The sequence below is a fragment of the Carcharhinus amblyrhynchos genome, chromosome 11 (assembly GCF_965287045.1).
Source record: "Carcharhinus amblyrhynchos chromosome 11, sCarAmb.v2.hapA, whole genome shotgun sequence".
NCBI lineage: Eukaryota > Metazoa > Chordata > Chondrichthyes > Carcharhiniformes > Carcharhinidae > Carcharhinus > Carcharhinus amblyrhynchos.
The window spans coordinates 93,604,993-93,628,757 of NC_137334.1; the positions used below are offsets into that span (position 1 = coordinate 93,604,993).

General features: G+C 43.5%; 1 protein-coding gene across 1 annotated transcript in view; it reads left to right on the top strand.

Annotated features, from left to right (window-relative positions):
* The window catches only part of abcb6a (ATP binding cassette subfamily B member 6 (LAN blood group) a), a 166,591-nt gene extending 143,617 nt beyond the window's left edge, over positions 1-22,974 (top strand). The window contains exons 19-20 of the mRNA XM_080199589.1: positions 5,014-5,082; positions 18,039-22,974. Coding sequence (XP_080055715.1) covers positions 5,014-5,082; positions 18,039-18,186 — 217 coding nt within the window. The 3' untranslated portion in view covers positions 18,187-22,974. The remainder of the gene's footprint in view (positions 1-5,013; positions 5,083-18,038) is intronic.
* The last annotated feature ends 791 nt before the right edge of the window (positions 22,975-23,765 follow it).

The window sequence follows — 23,765 nt, forward strand, 5'->3', positions numbered from 1 at the left end:
TCTCTTGTACAACGCCCAGTGAGTAGCACACCAATTTATTTAGATGTTTCGAGTGCAGTAATAGTTCATGGGCCCTGTGCAGCGAATAACTGAAACATACAAGTCTTGGGTTCAAATCCCTGGCCTGTGCTGAATTTGATAAGCAAAATGATGATGGGCAAGTGCAGCTTGGTACAAGGAGGGATGCAGTTTTGAATGAGCTGAAGTTTAGTTGGTGGAGCTGAGAAGCTGATCATGTAAATATCAGAATTATCTAGAAGTAACAGATAAATGCAGAAAGGAGGGAGAGTGAGTTATTAGTAGGATGATTTTAAGATTAGAGTGGCAATAAAACACAAAGATATGATGAGCTGAATGAGTCTGTTGGACCAGGAATTCTGTAGCCTTTTGTACAGTAATAATTGCTACACCAGGGATGCTGATTGTTTTACATCAACATAGGAAATAGCAGGGCAGTATTGTTGGTTCAAGCCTCATTCCCTGGACTGCTCTGTTTGCATTTTCATTGTGTGAGGGCATTGCATAATCCCTGATTGTCAGGGAGCTCTTTTCTACCGCAGTGGAAATTGCTCCCACTGGGACAATCTGCTAATAGACTAAAGGTGTTAATTTCCTCAGCTGTAAACTCTTCAAATGGGAGGCTAATTGACTCTTTGCCTTTGAGAGAGTTCAACAGTAAGTGCATTAAACCGATGACTGATCAAGGGGAAGGGAACCCTGGAGCCCCACAGGAAATCGGATTCTGGAAGCAGCCATCTAGAAAAGGCAGGTTGACAAAAATATGTTGCATTCCAGAAATAATTCTCCCCCACCCTTAACAAAAACCTTAGCTAAATGTTGCTCTTACCAAAAACACATTCCTAAAATCAATTACGAAGTATCCTCTGCTGTTTGCAATGTTATGCATCTCAGAGCTGAAGACTACACATGTTATAATTAATATTGTAAAAGTGCATGAGGCTTGCATGCTAATCTATCAACTCCAGTCAAACCCTTCAGAAAACAAAAAGCTCCACCTAGGAACTCCTGAGCTCCAGTTTCCGAAGAGCCACCAAAAAAAAATAAACGCAGGGTTGAAATATCATGTGCATGGAAATACTTATTTTCAGGACCTGCTCCTCGTCCCCCCATGCCGACACTAGTTAAGAAGATCCATCAACTTTCTCAGAAGATGAAGGAAATTTGGCATGTTAGCTCTAACTCTCATTAACTTTTAGAGATGTGCCATAGGAAGAATTCTTTCCGCTTGTATCACAGCTTGGTATGGCTCCTGCTCTGCTCAAGACCGCAAGAAACTACAGAAACCAACCTCCCATCCACTGACTCTGTCTACACTTCTCACTGCCTCGGCAAAGCAGCCAGCATTATTAAGGACTCCACGCAGCCCAGACATTCTGTTTTCCACCTTCTTCCGTTGGGAAAAAGATACAAAAATCTGAGGTCACATAACAACCAACTCAAGAGCAGCTTCTTCCCTGTCACCATCTGACTTTTGAACCCTACTTTATGTTAAGCTGATCTTTGTCTACACCCTAGCTATGACTGTAACACTACATTCTGCACTCCCTTGTTTCCTTCTCTTTGAATGGTATGCTTTGTTTAGCACACAGGAAACAGTACTTTTCATTGTTTCATGTGACAATAATAAATCAAGTCAAAGGACAGTTACTAGATTATTCTTTCGTCAGTCCTATTCATATAGTTTCACCCAGATTTATGTCTTTTGGACTCCTCCGGGTTGGGTATCTTTCAACAGGTTACATTTATACAGCACCTTTTAATAAAACATTCCAACGTGCCTCATAGGGACATTGTCAGGCAAAATATGGCACAAAGCCACATAACGAGATAGTAGGTAAGACGTTGAAAAACTTGGTCAAAGAGGTCGACTTTAAGGAGGATCGAGTGGAGGAGAGGTGTAGGGAGGGCAATCCAGATCTTGGGCCCAGGTAGCTGAAGGCAAGACCAGCAATGATTGCGCAATTAAATTCAGCGATGCACAAGAGACCAGAATCAAGGGAGTAAAGGGACCTCAGAGGCCTGTGGGGTTGGAGAGACAGGAGGGGAGTTAACCACATTGCTGTGCCTCTGGAGTCACATGTAGGCCAGACCAGGAAAGGACAGCAGATTTCCTTCCCTAAAGGACATTAGTGAACCAGATGGGTTTTTCATCGACTGTGGTTTCAAGGCCATCAGTAGATTCTTGATTCCAGATTAGGATGGCCCAGTGACAGAGTGATGAGCACTGCTGCCTCACAGGTCAGTTCCAGCCTGGGTGATTGTGTGGAGTTTGCACATTCTCCGTAGGTCTGCACGGGTTTCCTTTGGATGCTTCAGTTTCCTCCTACAGTCTAAAGATATGTGGGTTAGGTGGATTGACCATGGTAAATTGCCCCTTAGTGTCAGGGGGATTGGCAGGGTAAATACATGGGGTTATGGGGCTAGGGCCTGGGTGGGATTGTTGTCAGTACAGGCTCGATGCACCAAAGGGATTTTATGATTCTGTACCTTTTGCTGAATTCAAATTCCACCATCTGCCATGACGGTATTCGAACCCAGGTCCCCAAAACATTAGCTGAGTTTCTGGATTAATAGTACCACTAGACCATCGCTTCTCAAGGTTGCAAACAGACTGGCTTAAGATCAGAGTTTTACCAAGGAGATTAATTCCAACAGTAACTAGGGAGTTTGTAACAGGGACTGAAAACAGTGGCTTTATACTTCCCAATATTTAATTGGAGGGAATTTCTATTCATCTAGTACAGAATGTCAGGTAAACAGTTGGATAATTTAGCAACAGTGGAGGAGTCGATGGAGGTGGAGGTGAAGTGGAGCTGAGTATCCTTTCTGCTGGTTGGAGAAACTGGGACCAGGAGGGGTACAACCTAACAATTTAAGCCTGTTTTTCAGGAGTGAAACTAGAAACTAGTTCTACGCCCAAAGGGAGGTGGAAATTTGGAATTCTCCCACAAGGGAAAATTGGTGCTAAATTGGTTGTTAATTTAAAATCTGAATTGATAGAATTTTGATAGCAAGAAGTATCGAAATATAAGGCAAAGGCAGTAGAGTTAGGTCACAGGTCAGCCATACACTCATTGAATGATGAAAGAGGCTAAATGACCTACTCTTGTTCCTGGAAAGAAAGATACCAGTTTTGCTCGCCATTTTCTCGTGCAAATTCTCTGGTATGAAGCCTGTCTGAGTTCTTGTCTTGCCTTTCTTTCATTTCCTTTCCCTGTCTGTGACCATGTTCTACTACTTGTTTGCTTCGTTTGCAAATCATTTCAAACCTGTGGTCTTTCATTGTTGATCCTGTTGCAAGCACGAACAATTTCTCCCCATGTACTCTGTGCAGCATGATTTTGAACATCTTTATCAAATCTCTTAGCCTACTTCTCTCCAAGGAGAACAGTCCCAACCTCTCCAATCTATCCTCACAACTGAAGTTTCTAATCCCTGGAACCATTCTTGTAAAACTCTTCTGTGCTCTGTCCAATAAATTCACCTCCATTCTATAATGTGACGCCCAGGACTGTCATAATATTCCAGCTGAGGACTAATTAGTGTCTCGTATTGTTCAGCATAATCTCCTTGCTCTTGTATTCTATGCACCTATTAAAAAAGCCAAGAATACTATATGCTTTGTAACTACTCTCTCCACCTGTCTTGGCATCTTCAATTATCTATGCAGTTATACACCTGCACACTCCATAATTTTACACCTCATTTTATATTGTCTTTCCATGTTCTTCCTGCCAAAGTGCGTCACCACATACTTCGCCGCATTGAAATTCACCTGATACCTATCTGCCCCCTCCACCAACTTGTCACTGTCCTTTTAAAGTTCCTCCTCACAGTTTACAATCCTTCCAAGTTTTGTATGATCCAAAAGCTTTGAAACTGTCCCCTGCCCACCAAGTTCCAGACCATTAATATATTTCAGCAAGGGCAAGGATCCCAATAATGACTTGGGGAACTTCACTATAAACCTTCCTCCAGTTTGAAAATCATCCATTAACCATTACTCTTTGCTTCATATTATTCAGCTAATTTTGTCTCCATGTTGGTACTGTCTCTTTTATTCCATGAGCTGTAACTTTTCTTAGAGGTCTGTTGAGTGGCACTGTATCGAATGCCTTCTCAAAGTCCATATATACCACATCAACACCATTTCCTTCATTTAATCCTTTCTGTTACCTCTCCAAAATACTCCAGCAAGTTAGTTAAACACGATTTCTCTTTTAGAAATCCATGCTGACTCTTCCTAATTAACCCACATTTTTCCATGTAACTACTCATTCTATCCTGAGTAATTGTTTCTAGAAGCTTGCCCATCATTGATGTTAATCTGACTAGTCTGTGATTGCTGTGTTTCTCCTTGCAACCTTTTTTGAACAAGGGCCAACACTTTCTGGTCCCTTTTTCCTTCATTCTTTTCTTTGTTGGTCTTTTTTCTGTTGTCCTTTTTGTTCTGTTAGGACAGGCTAACAGGGTCCTGTAACCTTATGTAAATATCAATTCGTCATCTCTGAAGGTGAGTGCCAGGGAGGGTTCTCCTCTACACGGTCATGTAAAACCGTTGGACAGAATTTGGGAGCAGAATTTGATTTTTCTTTCTACGATCCAGTCACAGAACTCAATTCTTGTATTCTTGCAATTGCCCTCGCTGGGACTTAGCACAGAACCCAGAATCTGGTGATCTGTATGGGCTAACATTGAGGTAAATATCCTTGGCTACAAGAAAGTTGTTGGAAACTGAAGTTAATTTCAGCATTTTCAAGGTTGTTTTAACCTGCACTAATGTTATTTAGCAGTCACCAGAAAGAATGGAAGAATTGTTGCTGAGTGAATTTTGTAAGTAACCAACAGAATTCAGATATAGACTGAATGCAGGTTTATATGCGGTGAGCAAAGGAGGAGATGAGATGAATGGAACTTCTTCAAGTCATGTAATTACTCCCTTGTTTCTATTCCTGAAAAAAAAATGAGAATTTTCTTTACTCTTTCTTTCAGATTGTCAACAGTAATCGGTGCAGATCAGATCTTGGTGCTTCAGAACGGGCGGATAGTAGAAAGAGGAAGGTAAGCACCCCATTTAACAGGCCACTCCTATTCCCATTTAATACTGGGCCAGAAAGGGCAATTCAGTACAGCCTCCCCAGGTGGTAAAGACAAAGACCAATACAGGGTTTCCCCTTCAGTTTCCAGTCTGTGCCATTGGCTCATCTCTACTACAATGGCTATATTTGAGGGTGTCAGTCAAGGATTAAGTAAGAACTCTGCTGGTTGCTGATTGCTTGTCACTAACCATCCTCCCTCCCCCCACTATGGGAAGGTATGCGGGTGAGGACAGAATTGGGATGCTTTATGACACTGCTTCCAGTCAAGTAAAAGGAAGACTGACATCTTTTTAAAATTCAATTGGTGTGATGTGGGCATCACTGGCTAATCCAGCATTCATTGCCCATCCCTAATATCCCTTCAGAGGGAGGTGGTAAGCTGCCTTCTGGAACTGCTACTGTCGGTGAGAAGTACGTTCCCACAGTGTCGCTAGGGAGGGAGTTCCAGGATTTTGATCCAGGGACAGTGAAGGAATGCTGATATATTTCCAAGTCAGGATGGTGAATGACTTGAAGGGTAACCTCAAGGTGGTGGTGTTCCCGGGTATCTACCACCCTTGTCCTTCTCGATGGTAACACTCATGGATTTGGAAGGTGCTGCCAATAATATATCACTGTTCCTTCATTGTTGCCGGTTTAAAATCCGAGAATGCCCTTCCCATCAGCATTGTGAGTGTGCCTACACCACCTGGACTGCAGCAGTTCACGAAGGTAGTTCACTACCACCTTCCCTGGAGCCATTATGGATGGGTAATAAATGCTGGCCAGCCAGCAAAACTCATATCCCACAAACAAATAATAAAATAAAGAACAGTCTCAAAATTTCTAGTTCCTGATCACTGTCCAGTGCTCCTCAAAGAAGAAGGGTGAGAACTTTAGGAGAGGGCAAGATTGAGTTGCCCTGTAATGCTTTTTATGATCACATAGCCTGCCAGCATTTGCTATCAAACCTCTTATCTGATTAGTAGCCATTTGGCTGAGGTACAAAGGAGTACCAATGAAACTGACCCCAATCAGCAGAGGCGAAAGTGAGAAGAAAGAAAAGATCAGTGATTGTACCCAAATGTTGTGTAACTTCAGATGTCTGGAGAGATGATCAACGCTTGGATTGTTTTCAAAGCACTAAAAGTAGAAGGGAGGTTAATAAGGCAATAAAAATGGCAAACTAAACATTAAGATTTATTTCTAGAGGACTCGAATTGAAAAGCAGGGAAGTATTTTTAAACTTGTTTAGGACCTTGGCTAAATCACAGTTTGCAGTACCATGAACAGTTCCGTCACTGGTGTAGATGTAAGCAAGAATTTATAAGGAAGATACCTGAACTGAAAGGTTATATCTATCTGCAACATGTGGACAGGCTGGAGCTCTTCTCTCTGGAAAAGCGGAAGAATGAGGGATGGCATAATTGCGACCTTTATAATAACAAAGGCATTTGCTAGATGGACAAAGAGATGTTTCCACATAAAAGGCATTCAAAAACCAGGAGCCAGAAATATAAGATAATCCTTAATAAATCCAATTGAGAATTCAGGGGAAATGTCTTAACGCAGAGAGTGGTGAAATTATGGAAATCACTGCCACTTGGCAAGTTCCATTGATGCATTTAAGGGAAAGATGGATAAGCATATGAGGGAGAAAGGAATAGAAGGATAAGTTGATGTAAATATGTGGGAAGAGGCTCATATGAACTGCTAACATCAGTATAGACCACTGTGGTTGAATTACCTTCTGTGCTGTAGACTTGATGTAACTCCTTAGAGTCGAGAAGGATAAGGGGAGATTTAATAGAGATGTTCAAAATTGTGAAAGATTTTAATAGAGTAAATGGGGAGAAACTGTTTTCACCAGTCGTACGGTCAGTAACCTGAGGGCACAAATATAAGGTAATTAGCAAAAGAGCCAGAGGAGGAGATGAGGAGAAATTTTTTAATGCATCACACTCTTAATAACCTGGAGTGCACTTCCTGAAAGAGCGTTAGAAACAGATTCAATAGTAAAATTCAAAAGAGAATTGAGTAAATACTTGAAAAGGAGAAATTTGCAGGACTATGGGGAAAGAGCAGCAGGGGAGTGAAACCAGCTGGAAAGCTCCTTCAAAGAACTGGCAAGGCGCAATGGACCTAATGACCTCCATCCCGTGCTGCATTTTAATCAGTCCAACATTGCCCTCATCAGATCCTGGCTGAACTCATCCACCCCGAATCCCAGTGCCGTTTCTGAACTGGAAGATGTTTTATTGGCACAGTCTTCTCAATCTGGCAGCTGCCTGAGGAATGCTATTAACAAAGCGGACCATATATATTACCTTCATCGATCTCACCAAGGCGTTCAGCCATGTGAGCAGAGGCGATTTGGTTAGGCATCTGAGAAAAACTGGCTGTCTGCCAAAGCTGCTCAGTGCGATTGTGACACCATCATGGGTACGGTCAGCTATGACTTCAGAATCCTTTAAAATCTACAGTGGGATAAAAACAGAGTTATGCACTAGCTTCGACCCCGTTTGGCACATTCTGCTCTGCTGATGCCTTCATGTATAAGAACATAAGAAATAGGAGCAGGAGTAGGCCATCTAGCCCTTTGAGCCTGCCCTGCCATTCAATAAGATCATGGCTGATCTGAAGTGGATCAGTTCCACTTTCCCGCTTTCTCCCCACAACCCTTAATTCCCTTGTCTTCCCTTATGTGTAGATATTCCCTTATCTACACATACACATCACAACTGATGGAAAGATGTTCAGTTTTGCTCATCTAAGATCCAAGACAGGAACGTCTTGGATTCTTATCAGAGATTTTCTTAATACTGATGATGTTGCAGTAGCATTCCATACTGTGGAACACCTTAAGGATTTTCTTAAGTCTTCAATTTTTTTTTAAGTTTGAATTTATTAGTGTTACAGGTAAGCTTACATTAACACTTCAATGAAGTTATTGTGAAAATCCCATAGTCGCCACACTCCAGCACCTGCTCGGGTACACTGAGGGAGAATTTAGCATGGCCAATGCACCTAACCAGCATGTCTTCCAGAATGTGGGAGGAAAGCGGAGGACTTGGAGGAAACCCACACAGACACTGGGACAATGTGCAGGCTCCACACAGACAGTGACTTAAGCTGGATCCCTGATGCTGTGAGGCAGCAGTGCTGAGCACTGTGCCACCATGCCACACTCGCATCCTTAAAAGAGTTTGGTTTGACCTGCAACGTGAGGGCCAGGATGTTGCCATATCACCGCCATCTGTCAACATTGACAGTGTGATGCTGATGATTGTTAATAGGTTCACATATCTTGGCTCCGTAGTCACCAGCAATCTGTCACTTGACGCTGAAATCAACAGACATATTGCAAAAGTTACAGCCATTGTGTCCGAGCTGAGTAACAGTGTGTGCAACCACAGCAACCTAACAGAGCACAAAACTGCAAATCTATCAAACCTGTGTCTTTAACATACTCCTCTATAATAGTGACAATATATGCTAGGCAGGAGAAAAGGCTGAACGGTTTCAACCTTTCTGCCTGGACATACCCTCGGCATCTCTTGGCAGGACAAGGTCGCTAGAGTCATACACTGCGATCTTACGATTTCACCAGCCAGTTGCTAGATGGGGCGAGCCGGTAAGATCACGAGAGGGCTGATTTCTCACCTGTCATGATGTTACCAGTACCGTATATCTGGTGAGGTTTGGACGCAAGGCTGATTTGTAATTTCTGAATTTTATTCAGATTAGAATTTAAATATCACAATTGAGTCCGGACTCGGTAATCCGGGCACACTTGCCTCTGTGGCTTCGCTATGAAGGTTCTCACTGGCAAGGATCATGTATGGTCCCCCTTGGGCAGTGCAAGCTGGTATCCTGGCAGTGCCATTCTAAGTAAGAGGTCTAACAACACCAGGTTTAAGTCCAACCAATTTATTTGATAGTAAACTCATAAGAACGTAAGAAGTAGGAGCAGGAGTAGGCCATCTAGCCCTTCGAGCCTGCCCCACCATTCAATAAGATCATGACTGATCTGAAGTGGCTCAGTTCCTCTTTCCCGCTTTCTCCCCATAACCCTTAATTCCCTTGCCTACCAAAAACCTATCTACCCGTGACTTAAATATATTTAGCAAGGTAGCCTCCACCACTTCAACGGGCAGAGAATTCCAGAGATTCGCCACCCTTTGAGTGAAGAAGTTCCTCCTCAATTCCATTCTAAACTGCCCCCCCCCCCACCCCCCTTATCTTGAGGCTGTGCCCTCTAGTCCTGCTGTCCTTTCTGAGCGGGAAGAATCTCTCTACCTCTACCCTATCCATCCCCTTCATTATCTTATACGTCTCTATAAGTTCCCCCCTCATCCTTCTAAACTCCAACGAGTACAGACCCAGTCTATTTAGTCTCTTTAGTCTCTCTTCATAGTCCACAAGCTTTCGAGGTTTCCCTCTTCATCAGGTAAACCTGGTGTTGTCAGACCTCTTACTGTGTTTACCCCAGTCCAACGCCGGCATCTCCACATCATGAGTGCCAATCTAACGCAGTGGCACGCTGGCTCCTTGATGCTACATTTGGTCAAATGTTGCCTTGATGACAAGGACAGCCACTCTTACCACACCTCTGGAGTTCAGCTCTTTTGTCCATGTTTGAACCAAGACTTTAATAAGATCAGGAGCTGAGTGACCCTGGCAGAACCCAAACTGAGTGTCATTCAGCAGGTTATTGCGAACCTCGTCTCTTCCCTTAATATTTCCAGTGTCGTTTTGTTTGGGAATGCTCTTGAGAATCACCTTGATAAGCTTTACTGCTTTAAATTCATGATATAAACACACATTACTGCTTCGTATAATTCTATCCTGGTGACTTGATTAAATGTGCTCAAGTGATTAGCAGTTAAAGACTAACTCCTGTTGTTAATTTTAGCCGTTCACCCTAACCAAGATATGTTTATGGTCAGATCGGTAAATAATGGGAATAAGGGTCTCCTTGTGACCCTCATGCTGCAGGATAAACCTTAGCATTCCATGTTGCATTTAGAGTCAGAGACCCATAGAGGTTTACAGCGTGAAAAGGGGCCCTTTGGCCCAACTTGTCCATGCTGCCCTTTTTTTTTAAACCCCTAAACTAATCCCAGTTGCCCACATTTGGTTCATATCCCTCTATACCCATTGTACCCATGTAACTATCTAAATGCTTCTTAAAAGACAAAATTGTACCCGCCTCTACTACAACTTCTGGCAGCTTGTTCCAGACACTCATCACCCTCTGTGTGAAAAAAATTGCCCCTCTGCACACTTTTGTGTATCTCCCCTCTCGCCTTAAACCTATGCCCTCGAGTTTTAGACTCCCCCCTTTGGGAAAAGTTAATGACTATCTATCTGATCTATGCCTCTCATTATTTTATAGACCTCTATAAGATCACCTCTCACACTCCTACGCTCCAGAGAAAAAAATCCCAGTCTCTTTATAGCTCAATCCATCAAGTCCCAGTAGCATCCTGCACTCTTTCTAGTTTAATAATATTCCTTTCTATAATAGGGTGACCAGAATTGGACACAGTTTTCCAAGTGTGGCCTTACCAATGTCTTGTACAACTTCAACAAGACATTCCAATGCCTGTATTCAATGCTCTGACCAAGCATGCTGAATGCCTTCTTCACCACTCTGTCCATCTGTGACTCCACTTTCAAGGAGCTACGAACATGTACCCCTAGATCTCTTTGTTCTGTAACTGTCCCCTACCACTAACTGAGTAAGTCCTGCCCTGGTTCAATCTACCAAAATACATCATCTTGCATTTGTCTAAATTAAACTCCATCTGCCATTCGTCAGCCCACTGGCCCGTTTGATCAAGATCCCATTGCAATTGGAGATAACTTTCTTCACTGTCCAATATGCCACTAATTTTAGTGTCATCTGCAAACTTACTAACCATGCCTCCTATATTCTCATTCAAATCATTAATATAAATTTCAGATAGACTTCTCTGAAACAAATACAGCAAACAGACTCTGCTAGCTGAAGACACATCTGTGCTTTAGGAAAGATGCATTAAGGAGAGACTGGAGCCTGGATTTTTGTCCACGCTTAGAGTAGGGAGAAATTCTAGTTCCGTGAACCCGGCTTTTAAAATGGCTGCCCAGACATCAGATTCTTGATCGCTGGAAGCACTGAGGAAGTAGCCTGATACTATGTCTAAAATTTTTTTAAAAAACACCAAATGTCCTTCAAGCCCTCATTCCCCACCTTCTCGCACATCCTCTGTGCCATATTATGCCCTGTACCCACCCTCTAAGGCCCCTCATTTCTTTATGACTTCTTATGTCTATGCCAATCCACACCCCTCATCCGCCACCCATTGCTCTTGCACCTACCATGAACCAGTATCTACCATGTGTAGACCTCAGGATCCATGCAAGGATGAGATAAAATAAAGTTTAATAGAAAAAGTTTCTAAGTTTTTAAGAGATCCGTGGATAGGTTTATGGATGAAAAGGGATTGGTTTAGGTTAGAGGGTCATTGTTTTTTAAACTGGTCGGCGCAACATCGTGGGCCGAAGGGCCTGTTCTGCGCTGTAATGTTCTATGTTCTAAGTGTCTTTTGTAGACTTCCCTATTGAATAGAACACTCTCATTCATAAAAATCCATTTACTAAATTTAAATTCCTTCGACTACATAAAGCCTTATAACAACAAGCATTGAAATTCCTAATCCACTTCAAAGAGTCTATAAAGACTTGTAGCTGTCAATCAGATGGAATTGGCAGGCACTCTACTATGTTAATGGATGGTTGCGAAATCAATCATGCAGCAGTAGTTCAGTAATTGAAGCCCTTAGACTTAGTCAAAGTACAAGCAATATTTTTCAAACAACGCAGACAGCTTTTGCAGAGATTAAGGGCGGGAGTTTTAAATGCCTTGACAGCTCGTTTTTACAAATGCTTTTAACAGTTTCTCTTGACACTTTTGACCGTACCCCTAAGCTTAACAGTTAATAGGTCTATGCACCTTTTGTGCATATTTATATCTACTTTTAACAATTCCAAAGAGCATCTGAACTCCTCCAAAGATGTCCTGGGATCAACTCCAAAGGTATACCCTGGCTATCCAGGTAAATCCACAACGTTTGGACTTGCTCATATCAGGTCTAATGTGCACACTTCAGGTTTCATTCTCCTGGGCTACCAGTTCTGATTTGAATGGGGACAGAGGATGATTTAAGTGGCCAGCTCCTCCAGTAACCGCATATTAACTGCACCAACTTTGGATGACTGTGCAGAGTGTGCACATTCTCCCCATATCTGCTTGGGTTTCCTCCCACATTCCAAAGATGTGTGGGTTAGGTTGATTGGCTGTGCTGAATTCCCCTTAGTGTCAGGGGGATTAGCAAGATAAATACGTGGGGTTATGAAGTTCGGGCCTGGGAGGGATTGTGGTCAGTGCATGTTCAGTAGGCTGAATGGCTTCCTTCTGCGCTGTAGGGATTCTATGATTCTATTCTATGTGCAAAATTCAAACACCCCCATTCCCACCACCATGAAAATGGGAAGTGCCATGTTCAGGGTGGGACTTTCAATCTTTGGCCACGGGGGAGAAGCTCCCCATCATGGCAAAAATTGGGCCAGGGAGTTGAATCCCAATTCATAACTTCTTACAGTTATGCTGTTTAGGCAACAGATCAAAATTCCACCATAAATAACTTAACTGAGATGCAGTTTTGCTGAGGATATTTGTGGCACTCTTATTAAAGGTTCACTTATATATCCCAATGCAAGACTTATAGTGTCTGAGAACTGTAGATCTGAATTCAGTCCTATCAGAGTTCCTGCAGCAAAGCTAGATTTATCCTCCTCTTTCTCCCTCCACTGTCAGAAAACAAAGTCCATTAATCCAACACTGCTGTTGTGAACCTATTCCCCACCCTAATATGGCCCAGAGAAAGGCTGTACCCTCACACAGTTATTAAAGTTTTAATTCCTGTCTGAAATTCTTCAGCCCTTTATCTCTGCTGAAAGGCTTTAATGAACTTTACATTTCCTGCTTCCTTCAAAGGCCTGCCTGCCCCTGAAAATTGAGGATTTAGTTTCTTCCTGTCCCAGGCCGTGTTTCATCAGACAGGTTGTTAGCCTTTCCCTTGCTACAGTTAATGGGCTCAATGTTTACTTAAGCACACAGTGCAGAAAGTAAACTTCACACTTGGGTTAGTGCTTTTCATAGGTTGACTGAGACTTTGCAACCTACCATTGCCTCCAAGCCAGAAAGCAAAACCCCTCAGGGCTCTGCGTCCTCTTGGGAATGATATGCACTCTGTGTATCTCCTCTCTTTTCCTTTTGCCCATTCACTCTGTCTTTTTCTCTCTCTGTCTTTCTACTTCCCCTTCACTCCTCAGGAGCCTGACATCCTGCATGTGTCTTTCACAATCCAAAATACCAATGTGGACATTACTACTCTCAGTTCCCAATCTTAAAGCTAACTGCACCTTTCAGCAACTGGGAATTATACGGGCCAGCATTGTGGCACAGTGGTTAGCACAGCTCTTCACAGCACCGGGGACCCGGGTTTGATTCCCGGTTTGGGTCAGTGTGGAGTTTGCACCCTCTTCCTGTATCTGTGTGGGTTTCCTCTGGGTGCTCTGGTTTCGTCCCACAGTCCAGAGATGTGTGGGTTAGGTTGATTGTAAAAAGTCTTGACAACACCAGGTTTTAGTCCAACCGATTTGTTTGATGATAGACTCACAAGCTTTCGAGGTTTCCCTCTTCGTCAGGTGAATGGAGAGTTCTGGCCTCAGACAGAGCATATAAAGCACAGACAGTTTAGAGATTACTGTTGCCCTGAGTGGGTTCGTGATCTGTAGTCCATTTGGTATCTTGTCTGCTTTCTTGCATCTCTGTAAAAACTTGATGTCTGTGTCGATATGCGCAATCTTCTTGGAGATCCTCTCCACTTGGATCCGGCAGTTTGACCGAAAGCTTGTGAGTCTATCATCAAATAAATCGGTTGGACTAAAACCTGGTGTTGTCAGACTTTTTACTGTGTTTACGCCAGTCCAGCGCCGGCATACCCACATCATGACATTTAGGTTGATTGGCCATACTAAATTAACCCTAGTTCAGAGAATTAACGGGGTAAATATGTGGGGTTACAGAGATAGGGCCTGGGTGGGATTATGGTTCGTGCAGACTTGATGGGCCAAATGGCCTCCTCTTGCACTGCAGGGATTCTGTGATATTTCCCACAGTATGAAATTTAGAATGACACAGTTTGGAATTCAATAGGTTTCATTTGAACTAATTCTGGATGACTCTAGCTGAAGTACTAAATTGGGGGCAGGCTAATTACAACAATATTAGGCAGGAACTGAAGAATGTAGATTGGGGGCAGATGTTTGAGGGCAAATCAACATCTGGCATGTGGGAGGCTTTCAAGTGCAAGTTGATAGGGATTCAGGACCGGCACATTCCTGTAGGGATGAAAGATAAGTATGGCAAGTTTTGGGAACCTTGGATAGTGAGATATTGTGAGCCTAGTCAAAGGGAAAAAGGAAGCATTTGTCAAAAGTAGGAGGCTGGGAACGCAAGAGCACATGTGGAATTACAAGGAAAGTAGAAAGAAACTTAAGCAAGGAGTAAGGAGGGCTAAACAAGGCCACAAAAAATCATTGGCCAGCAGGATTAAGGAAAATCCCAAGGCTTTTTATACATATATAAACAGCAAGAGGTAACTTGGAAGAGGGTTGGCCCACTCAAGGACAGGGGAAGGAATCTATGCATGGAGCCAGAGGAAATGGGCAAGGTATTAAATGAGTACCTTGCGTCAGTATTAACCAAAGAGAAGGACTTGGTGGATGATAAGCCTGCAGAAGGGTATGTAGATAGTTTGGGTCATGTTGAGATCAAAAAGGAGGAGGTATTAGGGTTCTTGAGAAACATTAAGGTAGACAAATCCCTAGGGCCTAATGGGATATACCTCAGAATACTGAAGGAAACAAAGGAGGAAATTGCTGGAGCCTTGAGAGAAATCTTTGTATCCTCTAAGGCTGCAGGGGAGATCCCAGAGGATTGAAGAATAGCCAAGTTTGAAGGAGATGTACGAGGTAAGTATTTTACATAGAGGGTGATGGGTGCCTGGAACTTGCTGCTGGGGAGGTAGAGGAAGCAGATATGGTAGTGACTTATAAGGGGCGTCTTGACAAATACACAAAAAGGATGGGAGTAGAAGGATGGTCCCTGGAAGGGTAGGGAGTTATAGTTAAGTCAGGCAATATGGTCGGTGTAGGCTTGGAGGGCCGAAGGCCCTGTTCCTGTGCTGTAATTTAGTTTGTTCTTTGTGTCACTGTGGGCTCCAGGGGCGGGATTTCCCTAAACCCAGGGTAACAGGCTGGGAGATGGAGAGTTAAATAGTGGAAAGTTGCGTCGAGAAGGCTCCTCAATACATTCCCACTGCTGGGGAAGTTTCTCTTTGGTCCCGACACTGGGATTTCAACACCCACAGTAAATTTCAACTTCATGGTTCTCACTCATGGAACTTGGATCCAAGATCAAGAGTGTTTCCATGACTTTAAATCCATTGCTCACTTATCAGGAGCTTATTGATCAGAGATCTGATTAAAGGTCACAGAGCTGAAACACTGGCCACGATTCTCCCATGGCGACCAGCAACTTTTCTGTTGGGTCTTGGTGGGAGATACGCGTCTGCGGCTTTGAACAGGGATTTGCGCATGCGCCGGGAATGCATCCGCATCTCCCATGCCAGTAAATAGGTGCCGGTCAGACCTCACTGGAAACTGGTGGGAAGGCAGGTAAGTCAATTAAATCTTTTTTGCATGCATTTTAAGTATGTTTATTTGTTCATTATCAGGACCTTTCACCCCACCAGGAGTATTTCATTCTGGCAGGGTTCAGACTAGCTCCCCACATTCGGGGAACTAGCTGGAGATCCCGCCGGAATGAAGGGGGTAAGTGGGGCCCCCCAGGGATACGGGCAGTGGGGGTGGACATGGGTACGCTGGCAGTACCAGACTATGTCCCCTGGCACTGTCCAAGGGGCAAAGTGCCCATGCTCAGGGGGACCTTGGCACTGCCCACTGGACATCAGGCAGTGCTGTGGGGGTGGAGCCTATTGTGGGCAGTGCCTAGCAGTGATCAGTAGGGCTGGGGTCCCACTGCAACTCTGCATTGGGATCAGTCTGGGATGGAGGGACTGCAGTGATTGTGGTGGGGGGGATCCTTTTGTATCTCTCCCTCACGCCTTAAATCTGTGCCCGACTCTCCTACCTTTGGTAAAAGACATTCACTATCTTCCTTATCCGTGCCCCTCATTATTTTATCGACCTCTATAAGATCACTCCTAAGTCTCCTACGCTTCTGAGAAAAAGGCCCCAGTCTATCCAGCCTCTCTTTATAACTCAAACCAAACCATCAAGCCCCGGTAGCATACTAGTAAATCTTTTCTGCACTCTTTCTAATTTACTAATTTCCTTTCCATATTACGATGACCAGAACTATACACAGCATTCCAAGTGTGCCTTTACTAACGTCTTGTATAACTTCAACAAAATGTCCCAACATTGGGTTTTATATCACACCTGAGAGAGCAAATAGGGTCTTAGGTTAGTACCATATCTGAAAGATGGAGGCTGGAACGGTACAGCCATTCATGCCGACAGGATTGTCCCATCCTGCTGCAGTGAACGGAGATTTCGCTGGCCACCAAATTATCTGCCTCGGTATCTCTGACAGTACAACACACCCTCAGTACCACACTTGGAGTGTCAGCCTGGATTTTGTGTTCATGCCTCTGGAATGGGATTTGAACCTATGGTCTTTGGTTCAGAATGAGAGTGCTACCCATTGAATGATGCCTGGCACCATTCAACTGATTGATTAGATTTATTATTGTCATATGTATAGTGGTACACTGAAAAGTATTGTTCCTTGCATGCTATATAGACAAAACATATCGTACATAGAGTACATAGGGGAGAAGGAAAGGAGAGGGTGTAGAATATAGTGTTACAATCACAGGATGTAAAGAAAGATCAGCTTCATATATTGTCCACTCACCTGATGAAAGAGCAGCGCTCCCAAAGCTCATATTCCAAATAAATCTGTTGGACCGTAACCTGGTGTTGTGAGACTTCTTACTCTGCCCAGCCCAGTCCAATGCCAGCACCTCCACATCGTAGCTTAATATACGGTACATCCATTCAAAAGTCTGATAGCAGCAGGGAAGAAGCTGTTCTTGAGTCAGTTGGTACGTGACCTCAGACTTTTGTATCTTTTTCCTGATGGAAGAAGATGGAAGAGAATATGTCTTGGGTGTGTGGGGTCCTTGATTATACTGGCTGCTTTTCTGAGGCAGCAGGACATGTAGACAGAGTCAGTGGATAGAAGGCTGGTTTCTGTGATGGACTGGACTTCGTTCACAACTCTTTGTAGTTTCTTGCGGACTTGGGCAGAGCGGCAGCCATGCCGAGCAGCCATACCAAGCTGTGATACATCCAGAAGGATTGCTTTCTGTGGTGCATCTGTGCACCATTCACAAGCCAAACCTCCTTAGATAGCACTTTCCAAGTCCATGATGTTGATCACCTTGAAGGACAAGGACCGCAGGTGGACTTGTAGCTACGGGAATCTGGCCCCATTTTCAAATGCCAATGTTTGGGAACAGCACCTCCTCTGAGTTCCCCTCAAAGCCGCACACTGCCCTGACTTGGAAATATATTGATGTTCCTTTGCTGTTGCTCAGTCATAATGATAGAAATCCCTTGTTTATGGCATTGTGGGTGGACAGCAGTTCAAAAGGCAGCTCACCACTACCTTCAAAGAGCAATTAGGTCTGGGCAAGAAATGCCGACTCTACCAATTATATTCACTTCCCGTGACGGAATGAAGAAAGCCGTATTAACAGTCAATTTCCTGATGATATATTTCTGATTTTGTTTCAGGCACGATGTGTTGCTTGCTAAAGGCGGTGTCTATGCTGATATGTGGATGAAACAGCAACAAGCTGAGCCAACTGATTCAGCATCTGACACAGAAACCAAAGACAAGAGTACTGAGAAACTGCAGCCACCCAGCAGCAAGAAGGACTGAAGGCAAGAAGCTACCAGGCAGACATTGTATTGAGCACCCGACCACTGGTTACGTTGCAACCTGAGGCCACCAGTTTATTGAGTAATGCTTAGTCAGCATGGAGTGCCACATGATCGATTTCCTGTTGAAACCAGTGGTATTTGAGACATGGAACCAGATTCCCTCCGTTGCAGAATTTTTGAGCATTCTTGATGAGGTAGACCTCATCGATCTTGCTTTAGATTTTTCTTAAAGATGTAAATCTAAGTGTTAGTCAAGTTCCTAAATTTACCGCTGCTGTTTATCTATAGGCACGGATCTCCATGTGCCTTTTGATGGGGTTACTTTGATGAGCTTGTAATTCAAGGAGAAACCCATTTTGAAAATTTGTTTATAGATATTAAAGCAGGAGAATGAGAAGGATGGGCCAAAGAGCCATCTTCAACCATGTAATTATAAATACAAAGCTTTACCAAACCTCCCCGAATGAACCCCTTGATGGTCTCCTGCCCTCAATGGGTAAACCTCTGAAAGATCTACCCATTGACCTTCTAAAACATCCAGATGAAAGGAAGATTCTGGTTCTGTGCTTGGTATGGCCTGAGTTAGCTGATCTCAGCCAGAGAAGTCAAGGGAGGAAATATATTACTGTCACCTCATCACTCCTGAGCTAGGATGAAGAGATTCAACTTCACCCAGAGTTTCTGCCTTTGATTACCACCCTTTAACACTTCCCAGAGGAGTGCACGCATGCACCAGAGAAGGAACAGATCAGGCTCCTCTGTGGTGACTGAACTATTGAACTGACATGAATTGAGTAGCCTCATAGCTGAGTACTAACGGAGCATATAATCCAGCAGCGTCAGAGCCTTTGTAAGAGGAAAGAAAATTTCATATGTGGAGAACAAACTGTTAGTAATAGGGACAGAATCCATGAGGTAGAGTACAGCTGGGATGGTAACTTTAAATGAACAGCTTTGTAATGACTGGCTGTTACACTCCCAACCTGATATTCCCTTTTGTTTCAAGTTAATGGGACTGAATGTCAGGCAAGGGGGTATAACCAGCAGCAGATGGGATACCACCTGTTTAGTCCTATAACCCAAACCAAATGTCTGCCCTTTCATATCTGTCATTGCAGCCGAATCATTTAGTTAATAATCCTGAGCGCAAGTGTTTCTGTCATAGGCTTTTTTTATAAGCTTGTTGTCCTATGAAGGAATAGAGCTATTTATCAATACAATGTGTGGACCTTGAACATCCAAACTATAGGTCACACACAGCCTGCAGTCCTGATGAAGCGGTTTCTAAAGGCCTGTTCTCACTGGTGGATAGATCCGCCTGTAGCTTGGCTTCGGGGAACCACTTTATACTTTGATTATGCAGTTCATGGGTAAATCATTTGTGATGTCATTGTTTAGGTGTGACCAGCACAGTGGTTAGCATTGCTGCCTCACAGCACCAGGGACCTGAGAATTCCAGCCTCGAATTGTCTGTGCAGAGACTGCACGTTCTCCCCATGCCTGCGTGGGTTCCCTCCGCATGCTCCGGTTTCCTCCCACATTCCAAAGATGTGCAGGTTAGGTTGGTTGGCCATGATAAATTGCCCCTTAGGGCCAGAGAGATTAGGAGGGTAAATATGTGAGGTTGCAGGGATAGGGCCTGCGTGAGATTGTTGTCAGTGCAGGCTCGATGGGCTGAATGGTCTCCTTCTGCACTGTGGGGATTCTAGTTCTAGAATGTCTAGCCAGGGTAACCAGCCGCTCAGTAGACAGCCATTCTACTTCATTTTATTACATGTTTTGCTGAGCTGGAGTTAAACCCAATGTTCGAGTGTGTCTTATTGAATAAAAGGCTCCTTTTCCCCATTGTAGCTCCATTCCATTGGGCTAAATCCTCTGAAATAACACTGAAAAATAACCTTGTTTAGAAAAACATGAGGGTGGTTTAAAGCCTGGATTCACTGCCAGAGGCCCATTGATTTTCAGTGAGACAACTCAACTCTGTATTGTCGGAGCCATTTTCTTGTGCCAATATAGTAATCTGTGAGGCTTTCCAAATATTGGGCAGAGTGATGTGCCTTCATTTTGACATATTGCCTCTGAACAAAGAAAGATTTGCATTTGTAAAGCACCTACTTCAATGGGTTGCATTTATAACCGCTCCACTAAAACAGTAAAAATGTCCCTAAGGTCCATCGAAAAGTAAACTTTATTTATTAGTCACAAGTAAGGCTTACATTAACACTGCACACTTCGGTGCCTGCAGGGATCAATGCACCTAACCTACACGTCTTTTGGACTGTGGGAGGAGACTGGAGCACCCGGAGGAAACCCACATAGACACGGGGGGGAGAACATGCAAATCCATACAGACTGTGACCCAAGCCAGGAATTGAGCTCAGGTCCCTGGTGCTGTGAGGCAGCGGTGCTAATTACTGTGCCACGGTGCCAGGGTTTGGCACTAAGCCACATAGAGATATTCGGACAGGTGGCCAAAGGGTTAGAGAGCTATGGTTTTACAATAACATCTCGGTTTTACGGAATGGTATAAAAGTACGTGAAGTTACGTGTTGCCACGTAATTGGCTGCATTTTGAGTCACAGAATGTGATGTGACAAAGGTGGCAAGCTCTGTGCCATCAGAAAGAAAATCTACTATTTATCACACTACAGAAACTTTGCTTTATTAATGCTGTAACATATCTGTATTGAAATTTCAGTACTATCCCTGTCACTGGCTGACAGTGAATGCATCAGCGTCCATTATATCCAGCAGTTCATTCTCCTCATCCCTTGTGTGCGTGAATGCAGGTTTGGCATGAGAGATATGTTGCCATGCGTGATATTTGTTGAGGAGTGCTGGGCATCTCAGATGTTGGTGTCAGGGTGCAGTTGACCAGTCTCTCTCGTGAACAGTTTGTGCAGAGTTACTTGCTTCATTGATTTACTTCCAACATTGTGAATTTTACATTCTAGTGGGGAGATTAATATAACTTCCTGCTGGGAGTAATTGGGTCTCAATTCATAGAATTGAAATATAGAGTTTTCACAAGACCTAGAGATCACTAAATGACTTCTGAGGCAGTTCTTCAGTTTCACTTTCATGGTCTGAGTCTTATAAGAATAGAATCATAGAATCCCTATAGTGCAGGAGGAGGCCATTCAGCCCATCGAATCTGCACAGACAATAGTCTCACCTAGGCCATATCCTTGTAATCCTCCGTAATTCCCCCTGACACTAAGGGGCAGACCTGATCCCATAACCCCAAGTATGTACCCCACTAATCCCGCAAACCTGTACATCTTGGGACGCTAAGAGGCAATTTAGCATGGCCAATCCATCTAACCTGTCACTTTTGTAGGGAGGTGACTATTTTTTCATCAGTCATTACATGTCTGACAGGGGCATTGACTTCAAATTAATTCTTCCAGTGCTTCATCAGAGACATTCTTCATCAATGTAGAATTCAGCGCTCACTCTTTGATTGCCTGTGTCATTTTTAATCTTCAAATACCAAAACCTTCAAATTCTCCTGGTTTGTGATTATCTTCAAACATAATAGCCACTGGCCACAGTTTCTCCCAGCACTCCTGATCATTTTCAAGGAAACACAATCTCTTACAGCAGTAAATTCAAACACAGAGGGTGGGATTTTCCGGCTATGATCGCCCCAAGATTGGAAATTCCTGCCCAAGGTGAACGGATCTCTGTATGGTCTGCCCTGCCCACCCACTGCGATTCCCTTGGCGGGCAGGACAGGAAAATTCCATCCAGCATCTTTGATGGTGTGTGATTTGTGGAACTCATTGGTATCACCGATCTTGCTTTTGCCATCGATCAGACGTTCCATAAAGTTGCTGTATCTGATACCAGTTCTTCACTGTGCCAATAACTCCTCGATTCATTGGTTGCATCAAGCGTGTAAGGGAGAGAAACAGCAAAGATGATACCATTGATCAGCATTTCTGCATCAGGATTAGTGTTCTGTAATTGTCCAAAACCACAATTGCTTTGCTATCACACGGAAGCATTTTTTTATTTGATCAAACCAGTCTTGGCAAATTTCTTGAGTCATCATGCATTTTTCCAGTGTTTATACGTCACTGGTAAATGCTTAACATTTATTAATGTGTGAGGATGAGCACACTTCCCAGTGACTCAAAGGTTTGAACGTGGATCCTGTGGCATATCCACACAGTATCACAATGACACAATCCTTGGCTACTTTAAATCCTGGCACCTGCTTTCATCTCCTGTGGCTAGTTTGAAGCGGTAAGTTGCCCCTTAATGCCAGGGGGACTAGCTTAAATAAGTGGAGTTATGGAGATAGGGCCTGGTGGGATTGTGATTGGCACAGACTCAATGGGCCAAATTGGGCCTCCTTCTGCACTATAGGCATTCTATGAGTCCTCCAATGGTGAAATCACAAGGCTCCTAATTTCCATCTGCTCATAAAACTACTTACCCTTCTTCATTATCAGAGGTCCAGAGAGTGGCTTGGCTTCACTTCATTGTTTGCTTTACATATTTTCTTTTCAAACCTGTTTTATTGGACTTGGTTTCACTGTAGAACATCATTATTTGCCCCTTCTTGGTCTTTAAGAGATACAAAGAGATGGATCTGATAGTACATTCTCTGGTGGGTTTGGTTGCTGCTTCACCTGTATCCAAATGATGTAATTTTCCACTTTCTTGAAAATTATAGGTGAACTTTGTTTCTTTGTTTGAGGCATTGATGAGGATGTAAAACTTAGATATTGTTTTTTTGAAGACCACGGGAAATAAATATGTTGATTATTGAACATAATTGTGTGTTCAGGTGACTTCACGTATTTGAAGGGAGCATTCACTACCACAGCATGTCTAACAATCAACTTACAACCCAATCACTTTCATTCCCTGAAACCGACATTTCCGGCAAAATGGGACTATGGAAATTTGGGAATTTAATGTAATAATAATTTAATGAAGTTGCGGGGGCGGGGGGGTGTGGTGGGCAGTGGGTGTAGACCATTAGACTTAGGTGCAGAAGTTTGGTCCATCAAGTCTGCTCTTCCATTCAATTTCCATAGAACATTACAGCACAGAAACAGGCCTTTTAGCCCTTCTTGGCTGTGTTCCAGACTGTCCCACTAGTGAAAATGTCTCACCAGCTACTCTGTCAAACCCCCTCAGGATCTTATATGTTTGAAGAAGGTCACCCCTCACTCTTCTAAACTTAGAAATAGTGACCCAGACTATTCATTCTCTCTTGGTAGGACAACGCTGTCATTCCTGGAATTAGTCTGGTCAATCTCCTTTGGACTGCTTCCAATGTTTTTATGTCCTCTTTAAGGTAAGGTAGCACATTTTATGTCTGGTAAATTATTTTGAAACGTGGTGAGTGCTGCCTCTAAGCCAACCACCATCTTCCTGTGCCCTGATATTCTGAAAGAAGTTACCAGGTGATTCCCATTAGAACCATAGAATCCTCACCTTTTGGCCATTTGTCCCATTGATTCTGCATCGACTCTTCGAGAGAACAATTTACCCAGGCCTGACCCACCAGTCATCTGCTCACCCTAACCCCGTAACCTAATGCGTTTACTATGGCCATTC